Here is a 10177-nt window from a genome sequence, read left to right on the forward strand (position 1 = left end):
TAAGCGATGTTTATCTGGTCGAGGTATTTGAAGTCGGCCATGATGAAGCCGAATTCAACGGCCGGTTACGACAGACAGCAACAGAAATTTTTTTTTCTTCTTGTTAATTTTTCATTTGAAACTCAAACCTTTAGGCTTTAAGGAGCCAAACTTGTTTTGTTCGATTACAAATTGTGTGCTTATATCTTAAGATAAATTCTTGAATTATCTATAAGCTCCTATAATCACTACATTTACCACGGCCCTATGCGCCGGAGAATCGACTCGTGACCATTAAATAAGTAAGACGAGTAATCTATAAACAGCTGTCAAACGATTGAGAATTGCGCAATATTGTTCCATATCGCACCTTTATGGATGATTCCCAATTTTATAAAAAGGTTGTTTTTAATCTGATTCAAAACTGAATTTAAATCAACGGTGCATAACGTTAGAAGTAAATTTGATTCTGAATCGACCATAAGGATCAATGCTACAGATGCCCTTATATGGGTTTATTTCGAAAAAGGTTAACATTTAAAAAAATCTTCAAAAGCTTAAAAAATAATTTTAACCTATAAATATTACTTTTTGTAGAAATTTTGCTGATATATATTTATTTTTCAAACTAAATTAGCAAAAGAAAATTGTTCTTAAAATTTCGGAAAATTAAGGAATTAGGCACCCCCTATCAACCAACGTGAAATTCAAAAATAAACGCAAACTTCACCGATTTCCAACTGTCATCCTGCTTCAAAGTGTACCCCGACCTGAACGTTCGAGAACGAAAATCTTTAACCGCCAAAGGACCTTTTCAAATCCGATTTCAACAACGAACGAAAAACAAAGCAACATTGCCAAACGGAAGATCCCTTTCTTTGCCGAGTATCCTGGAATTTTAACTCAAAAATCAATATTTAATATCGTTGTTACAAGTGTTATTTCATTGAGTACACAGTGCTTGTTACTTGAGAGGATTGTTACAGTCGTTTGTGTTACAAAATGAGCGCAAAGGACATCTATTACTCGGATAAATATTACGACGATGAATACGAATACAGGTAACTGATTTTTATGTATCCCAATTTACATTACTGTACCTGCAGACTGATAATTTAACAGCATTCCAGCAGCTGTGAAACGTCGTCGGAAGTAAAACGGCTAACATGTTGGTTTGTGAACAATTTATAATCGATAAAGCAAATTCAAATTTCGAAATCTAACGGACCTTATGAGAGCCTCAATATAATCTCAAATTCAATTCAATATTAACATGATAAAATCTCGAAATGCTCAATACCAAATGATAAAACATTCAAGAACTAATATAAAAAGATTCATTTTTCTTTACACAAATAAAATAAAGAATCATGAATATAATCGAAAATTTAGATCAGCTTCCACTTCAATCCTGGTCGGCGGGATCTATGGTCGTTTTCAAATGCAGGTTTCGAGAGTGATTTTAATTTAAATAATATTTCATTACCGTATTTTTATTCAACAATAAATTAAATAAAATCTAGAGTTTGTTTTGATTAGGTCGTATGAGCCACTAGACATGTTTTGAGAAAATCGATGTTTAAGTTACGAATCACATTTTTAATTTTCATTTTATTATTGCTGAACAAATTTGTCTGCAAATTAGAAAGGAAACGTAAAAGAAGACGCAGAACATGCTGGTGTACTCGAAATTAGTGTTAATTAAATTATTATTAATAAAGATGTACTTACGACTTAATGCATTTCTCGCTTGGCGTATACGTCTTTTTGGTCGATCGATAAAATGGATTGCAAAAATTGATTTGATTGGCCCAAATCTCCTGTAATTCTTTCGGAGTTGATTAGAGAAATGCTTGAGTCAATAATCTAATCCAATAAATCCACGAAAATCTTCTTCCGATGATATCTAAAATACTGCGTGGTGGAACTGGCAATTGGGAATCCACCAGGACATTACCGGACATTCCCTGTGCGCCCCTGACCGTTCGAGTAAGGTTTACATTTAATGTATTTTAAATCGGTATTTTCTCTGAATGAATTCATTAAATCCAACACATCAATAAAGAGATTTGAAGTAATATAATTGTTTAGACCAAATAGTCCGTAAAATTTAAAAGATGATTTCTTAGATTTTTCAATAGTTAAAAAAGTCCAACTTTACAATATCGAGCAGTAGAACAACTTGTTAAATATCATTCTTTTTGCAGACACGTCGTCTTACCAAAGGATATTGCCAAACTTGTTCCCAAAACACACCTCATGACAGAAAACGAGTGGCGAGCAATCGGAGTGCAGCAATCGAGAGGCTGGATTCACTACATGATCCACCAACCGGAACCCCACATCTTGCTTTTCCGACGAGCCGTAACGAAAGACTAAAATTGATTAGGAATCACAAAACTCGCTATGCTCCTCCTCAAAAATCCATTCATTCAACCCTATTGCAGGTCAGTTGCGAACTTACCAGAAAAAATAATCATTGAAAGGCTCTGGCAAGGTATAACGAATCTCTATCTTTCTCTAGCCTCTTCCCCATTCCATTGTGTCTAGCCGAGATTTGATGTGGAGCGCTGGTGCTTCGCTAGATTTTAAGAATCTGAAATTTCTTTTCAAGAGAAATCACCTTCAAGCTACCTGTATTGTTCAGTAATCTAAGATAGCAAAACAGATCAAACACTCTCTAAGAAAAGTGACGGATCATGTGGCCAAAAGAAAACTCAGCGGCAGTTCAAGGATTAACTTTAGTAATGAAGAATGCGAAACTTGTACAGAATGTGTGTCTTGAGTGTTTTTATATGAAATAGTTCGTATCGTCGCAGAAAACTTGTTTGGCAGCCAAAGTAAACCCGAACATGAAAGCCAGGCAGAACGGTTCGTTTAAGAGTGCATATGTGTGCCTTTCCAATTCAATGAACTCTTTCAAACTTATGGAAAACAAAATACCACGGAACAAATCGAAACCTTTAATGTAGATTAGCGATTAACAAATATTATACACTTTACCTAAAAAGCACGAGAAAGAATCATCAATCTTATAGAGAAATGTCCTTTAACAGGGTTCAACTGTCGTAAGTTCTATTTGCATGTTATGTGTTTTAACTTTCATGATAGTCTCTTGTTCGAATCACTTTCTATCTAGAAAAGGAGTTTTCTTATAATTCAAAATTTATATTTTTGGATTTAGATACCCTTAATCAAAGAACTATTCTTAATCTATGAAATATTTGGTTGGATAAAATAAGCGTTAGTTGACGATAGTTAAACGTAGTTAAAATGTAAGCCAAAGAAACTGGTTGTTGGAAAGCTTGAGATTTGCAATGGATCTGACCAAGTAATGTCTCAGGTGTGTACCTATCTTAGCGACCAAAAGGATAACCAGAACGAGCTTACAAGAGCGATATGGTGGACTTCATTTGGTGAGTAATTTATTTTATTATTATTTTTCCTCAATATATAATATGTATGCATAGTAGGGTGGCAATGACTATATGGGAAAAATTTCATGATCGAATTTTAAAACCCGACTATATACATTTTAAGTATTGTCCCAAAATACCGCCCTGTGCAAAATTTCCGCTAAATCTGACATCATTGAGGGGTGGAAGTGGGATGATTAAAGGAAATAGGAAAATTCAAAATTTTATTTTTGAAGCCAAATGCCCTTTAGCATAAAACGTCGAAATCTCGAAAAAGAAATCCGGGACATACCAAATATTATTATCGTATTATCTATTGTTAATAAAAAAAAAATGTGTTTGCATTGAGATTGGTCAATTAAGCGGGCCACAGACTACAAAAAGTGACTTTTTAGTGACTGACCCAAAAAAAGTGACCAAGTCACTAAAAAGTGACTCGCTACCAGCCCTGCATTCTGTCGCTATGAACATGTTTTGCATCGTGTATGGTAATGCTTGAATGAGCGCGCAAACAGTTTGAGTAAAATCGGTCCGGATCGAAATATTTTGTACAAACAACCCTCTGTGGCATGGTGTATGGTGCTGTTTGTACAAAATCCAGTCCATTTACTCAGTACTGATGTTATGAAATCGCTTGGTACATCTTTGTACCTGAAAATAATCACATTTTTGTAGGTGATGGAAAGAATTAGAGAAATATGAGCTATCAAAGAAAGAAAGAACATAAGCCGTAAATATCATGAATTTTTCGAAAAAGATACAACGGCTCAACGGCAAGACTTGAACCTGCAATCTCCGCTTCAGTACAACGCGGTAAACCCGAAGCAATCAACCATGTGCTCGCTCGGCTAAAATCCCGAGTCGATGGGTGGGGTTACACTGAACCCCGAAAATACCCAAACTTGAGAACTTTCCCCGCCAACCCGAATGAAACTCCCTCCCTACAGGTTTGGCTATTGGAGGCATAACCCAAAGTTAAGCTCTTAAAGGAGAACTCATCCCCCAAAATCTGATACTGCAATAAAATGGAAATTTAAAAAAAATTACTGCGGGTACGGGAATCACACCCATACCTGCAATGGCTCTGCGATTACCATCTCAGGATGCTAACCGCTCGACCACCGGAGAGTTGTTGAGAGAGGCAGCTACATCATCGTATATGCGAGACTTTTTGCGAATGAAGCGGGAATAAGAGTTATCCCCCAAAAAAACAGTTCTTCGCTTTGAACTTACCCCCCAAACCTAAATCTGCCACGATGGAAGTAACAGAATCAGATACGCTCACAACAAAACCCCCCCAAAAAAAACAATTCTCTGCTTGAAGGACAAGTTTGGCGTATTGGCAAGCTGTGATTTTTTCACAAACTCAAGTTGTCAATCTTGAACTTAGGTTTGGCGGGTGGCAGTTCTCAAGTTTGGGTGTTTTCGATTTTTAGTGTAGAGAAACAAGAGATATCAATAGCGGGAAAGATCACATGCGGAATATACATGGTGTTTTCGATAGAAGGTCCAGCAGTTGATCGACAGAGCTCGATTGCTCGTGTTTGCCGGTTTCATCACGTTCACCGTGGTGAAATTGGCTAACGCGCCGTTGTACAGAAGCGGAGATTGCAGGTGTCCTGCCGGTGAGCCGTTGTATCTTTTTCGAAAAATTCATGATATTTACGGCTTATGCTCGTTCGTTCTTTGATAGCTCATATTTCTCTAATTCTTTCCATCACCTACGAAAATACCATTTACTCAGCCCCAGACGCACTATGGGGCAGCCCCATACAATGAGGCGGCAAAAAGTATTTTATTGATTTTTCTCTACTTTTTTATGAATATCAAAGAAGATAATCTCGCAAAATTTTTCACATGGGTGTTTTTAGGGATGGGCAATTAATTCTTGATATCGAATCTTAGCTAAGAGGTCGGCGAAAGGGGTCGTCCATATTAACTGTTGACTGTTTTAGCGATATTAACGTTATTAGGCTTTGAATTGAGATGAAAATTTGCAAATGAGTGTTTTGGTAGACGAGCCATTGATTTTTGATATCAAATTTAGAAACGGGGACCAGCAAAAGGGGTCGTCCGTATTGCCTGTGACTGTTTCAGCTTTATTAGGCTTTGAATTGAGATGAAAATTTGCACATGAGTGTTTTGATGGACGAGCCATTGATTTTTGGTATCAAATTTAGAATCGGGGACCGACAAAAGGGGTCGTCCATATTTCCTTTTTGCGATATTGACGATATTTTAAACTGATTTGAGATTTGCAAATGGGTGTTTTGGAGGACATGCCATTGATTTTTGATATCAAATTGAGAGTCAGGGACCAGCAAAAGGGGTCGTCTATATTAAATGTTTACGTTTTTGTGATATTGACGTTTCAATTTCATCTTAATCTTATGCATAATGCTTAGGATTCGATTAAATTAATCACACTGGAGTTTTAGGGGCTAGTAGGAATCATCCATACAAACTATTTAAGTTTTTTATGACATTTTCGTGATTATGTATCAAATCAAGGCAAAATTTCTCACTCAAAGGTTTTTCAAAATTTGATTTTTAGCTTTAATAAAAATATTGAAATGCAGGAAACTGGGTCGTGAAGATAAATTAATTAAATGTATTTTCAATGTGGACTGCCATCTAGGATCAACTAGAAGCTTATTCACCCTCCACGTGCTCATCTCTATTAAATGATTCGTTAATGAGCTCCACATCGTACATAATTTGTTCAAACGGATTTTCTTCAGTTGGATCTGAAGCACTTTCATCGTCATCGAATACCAAAAACGAACGCACTTTGTCTGGATACACCATACATTTCTTGGCTTTAATCCGATGGCTCAAATGTATTGAGCTAATAATCGGATCTGACGCATTCATAGAGCGCAGGAAAACGTCGTGTAGACACTCCGAAGAATAAGATAATATGACAAAATGAGAGGCTATTTCCATGGGAAAAAAACTCAAAAAATCAAAGCAATCGAAAGATTTGCTCTAATTCAAACTATTGAATTCAAGGGAATCTCGATTGCTTTAATTCAGTAGAAAAAGCATTAAAAAATTAAATTCTCATTGAAAATGGGTAAAAAGTACCCATTCACCAGATCTTTGTGCCGTATTTTTGCTGTTACTCTGAAAAGGGTGAATTGGGGTGCCTGGATTCTCTTTTATTGGATTCTTAGGACGCTGGACCAAGTCATAGAAGTGAAGAAAGTGCGGGGCAATGCGGGGCTTTTTAATTATGTGGCAAAAACTTTTGGATAATTTGAAGAAAATATGAATTTACCCATTTTTTGCACATCTCTGTTTATCGTGTAGAAATTTGCACGAACAGGAATGAAAGTTTTTAAAATAAGCTTTCCAGAGGTATACTAGAATCTTTTTTATAATAAAAATTTCATTGAAAAAAATGGAATTTAAAAAAAATTATCGTATAAGCAAAAATTGCATTTTTCCAAAGTCTGATGTCTGTGAAGCGAAAACTATCACAGATAATTGGCTGAAATTTTGAGAATATCTTAGTTAAATATATAGATATCAACTAGTAATGACGAATAAGCATTACGATTAAGTTTATTTTTAGACTTTTTGCCGCCTCGAACCCCATAGTGAGATGGTGTGGAGAAGTTTTTTTTTTGTTGCTGTTTTCGCCAGCAATCGTTTGTGTTTGCACGAAATGTGTTTGTATCGTGTGTGCGCGAGCATATAATCAAACAATCGTCGTAGAATTATCGCGTTTTGTACAAATGAGGGTATTTAGTCTATGGTCCGCTTTACACAAATGGCGTGGGCAAATAATAATGACGAACATGGCCGTAGGAACGGGGGGGGTTTTGGGGGTTAAACCCTCCCCATGAGGGTCCAAAAATGCCAAGCAATATGTTCTTCTCTATACTCAAAATTACGAATTCCCAATAAAATTTTGATGATCGACTAAAATTATACAAGAGTAACAATATCTTTTCAGAAATAAAGACAAAACCTTAAAGTCTTATCCCAGGTCAATCATACTTCAGTTTTTCTTAAAATTTCTAACTTGTTGATAGAAATTTCATCCCGAATTTTCTATTCAAATGGGATAAGACTAAACTTGCCAAATCACTCAGATTATGCCAGATTTTTTACACTTGATTTGCAAAATAAAACAAAAAATTAAAATTAAGTCACGAAAATGATGTATTTTGCATTTTAGGTTTTTTTTAATAAATTTTAACAAAATTATATGAACGTTTTTTGAAAGCTCAATATATGATTTGAAATTGACTGTTGTATTTCGATACACAAAAGTTAAGTGTTTTTATTCATGATCTTTGATTGAAAATTTTGATATTAGCGGATATTGGCAAAAAATAAAACTCAATGTTTGTTATGAGAGTTCGGATTCTGTATCCGGTTTATTGTTACTGAAATTCAGTTTGGATCATCATTGCGCAAAAATCCTGATTCGAATCTCGATTTTGGATTTCATACTTCTATATTCGAAACTCATCATTTTGGAATATTAAGAGAAAGTATTTAAAATTTCAAACCATTTTTGAGATTTGAATTTTTTACTTTATTTCTCATGTGGAATTCGAACTAAAGAAAGTTTCATAATGTTGATCCAGAATTGAAAAATCTTAAACAGTTTCATCATTCGCAATTTTCATTCAGATTCACAAGTTCAATTTCGAATAAATAACTGAAGAATGAATTCACATTTAAAGTCAAAAATTCAGAATTCAAAAAAAAAATCTGGTTGAAAATTCTGAACAAAATTTCCTTTTTTTCTCAAAATTGGTGAAAATTATTATCTAGAGCTTAGATTTCAAAAACCGTTTTCAAATTCGCAATCTAGATTTCGAACTCGTGTTCAAAAGGCAATACTCAGATTCGGAATCAAAATTAAAAACTCAGATTCAACTCGAAGTTCAGATTTAAAATCAAAATTAAAATATTAATGTGAGCATTTCATTGAGGATTTAAATTACAAACGATCGCAGTTTCAAAATTTTGATTCTGAATTAAAAATAAAAATTTTATATTTAATCAGAGTCAATTTGGAAAACAAACCAGAAGATATCACAAATTTAAAATACAATTTTTAAATTTTTTTCACAGGATTATAATCACGAAATAAATCATCAATGATAATTTCATGAGGCCAAAGAACTTGTATTTTATTTTCAAGTTAAAATTCAACTGAAAACATATTTTACTGGTTTTTTGTTTAACATTATTAATATTTCAGATTCTTCTTAAAAAAAGGTTCGAATTAAAATCTTTAATTTTAATCAAGAAGAAAATAAATCTGATTTGAACCGCAAACTTAATCTCTTACTTTCATTTCTAAATATTTGATAATTTTTTACCAATGCCTCAAATGATCATGCGTGAAAAGAATTAGCTTACTACTTTCTAATTTAAGTAAATATAAAAAGTTTTTCTTTGGAATGAATCTTTTTTAACTTCTTGGCAAATCAGCAACTTCTAGATCTTGTTTTCGAAAACTAGAATAAATTCCTCACTTTGAATGTAAAAAACTCAAACCTAAATAAAATAAAACTTTTATTTTTTTAACTATTCCTTATGTATGCATTCTTCAAGCAAAAATGTTAAAGGAAAAATTTTGTCACCAAAACCCCCCCCCATGAGCCGGTTCTTCCTACGGCCCTGATGACGAAGCAGAGAAAGACATCGTTAAAGAAGCTGTTTGACAACAAGGACGCAACCAGCCTGCATGACGCTGGTCGGAAATATGGCTGCTCCCACGTATTGATCCATCGTACCCTCAAGATGGAAGGAATCGTCTGCAGGAAGAAGACGAGGTCGCCGGAGTACACGGAGGAGCAGATTGAGACGGTTAAATCACAGTGTCGGTGGATGACCAAAAAATACCGCGGGACGTCATTCGTTCTGGCTGGTTGGCGTACCTTGAGGAGAAAAAGATACCGTTCGGCCGAAAGATCGTAACCCAACAAACTTGCCCCAGTGCCGCCCAATAGAGGATTTCTTTGGCTCACTCAGTGCCCTAGTGTATAAAAACAATTCGAGGGCCAAGGACACGAAGCAACTGACTACAAGAGTCCGGAATTGTATCCGGAAAATGGACGTAAGTGCCGTACAACGTTCTTGTGAGAGCATCGCGACAAAGTTGCGTCGAACATCAGACCACGGCCTTTACTCAAACATTCACTGACATTTTTTTGAAGAAAATACATTATGTTATAAATAAAAAAATACTAAAATCGATGAAAAAAAATAACATTTTTTTTATATGTGGCTGAAAAAATTCTCATTTTTTATTTAACACCCGTTATGCTCTATCTTGGGAGAACCCGTTAAATCTACCGCCCTATTCACAACGATGTGCTCTGCTTGGACTCGATACGCTGGCGGATCGTCATTCCATCGGTCCATCACTGTCCGTGGCAAAGAGCTTGAGAAATGAAAAAGGCTGCTGTTGGCTACGCATCGTTGTCTAAGCTCCACGTCCTACGCTTACAATCTAGTTTACGCAGTAATCCGCGAAATTTTTGTAAAACGAGCTGTCGGTAAGCATATCCTTTCCTTTCATAAACCTGGGACCTTTGCTGTTTGTATTTATTTTCAACGATCTGTTTACCAGTTTGGATGACGGAAATAAGATTGCATATGCTGATGATTTGAAAATATAGAGTTGCTTTCAAGAAAGAATTAAATCGCGTGAAGCAGCGCACTCTCTTCCAACTTTGATCAGCTGCCATTTCTGTCTGGGTTGATATTTTTTCATGAAATTTTCACAAAATCTCGTTCAACTATCCAATCAA

The 10177-nt window shown here is 35.2% G+C and overlaps 1 protein-coding gene across 2 annotated transcripts; it reads left to right on the top strand.

Annotated features, from left to right (window-relative positions):
- The first annotated feature begins 789 nt into the window (after positions 1 to 789).
- LOC129760020 (cyclin-dependent kinases regulatory subunit) lies at positions 790 to 2986 on the top strand. Of its 2 annotated transcripts, XR_008740284.1 has the most exons (3): positions 790 to 1040; positions 2187 to 2426; positions 2504 to 2986. XR_008740284.1 is itself a non-coding variant. In XM_055757600.1 (2 exons), the coding sequence occupies exons 1-2, from the start codon at positions 982 to 984 to the stop codon at positions 2356 to 2358; spliced, it is 231 nt and encodes a 76-aa protein (XP_055613575.1). In that variant the 5' UTR covers positions 790 to 981; the 3' UTR covers positions 2359 to 2986. The 2 variants fall into 2 exon arrangements, 1 of the variants encoding a protein (XP_055613575.1); XM_055757600.1 differs by having other exon boundaries at positions 2187 to 2986.
- The last annotated feature ends 7191 nt before the right edge of the window (positions 2987 to 10177 follow it).

The sequence above is a fragment of the Uranotaenia lowii genome, unplaced genomic scaffold (assembly GCF_029784155.1).
Source record: "Uranotaenia lowii strain MFRU-FL unplaced genomic scaffold, ASM2978415v1 HiC_scaffold_371, whole genome shotgun sequence".
Taxonomy (NCBI): Eukaryota; Metazoa; Arthropoda; class Insecta; order Diptera; family Culicidae; genus Uranotaenia; species Uranotaenia lowii.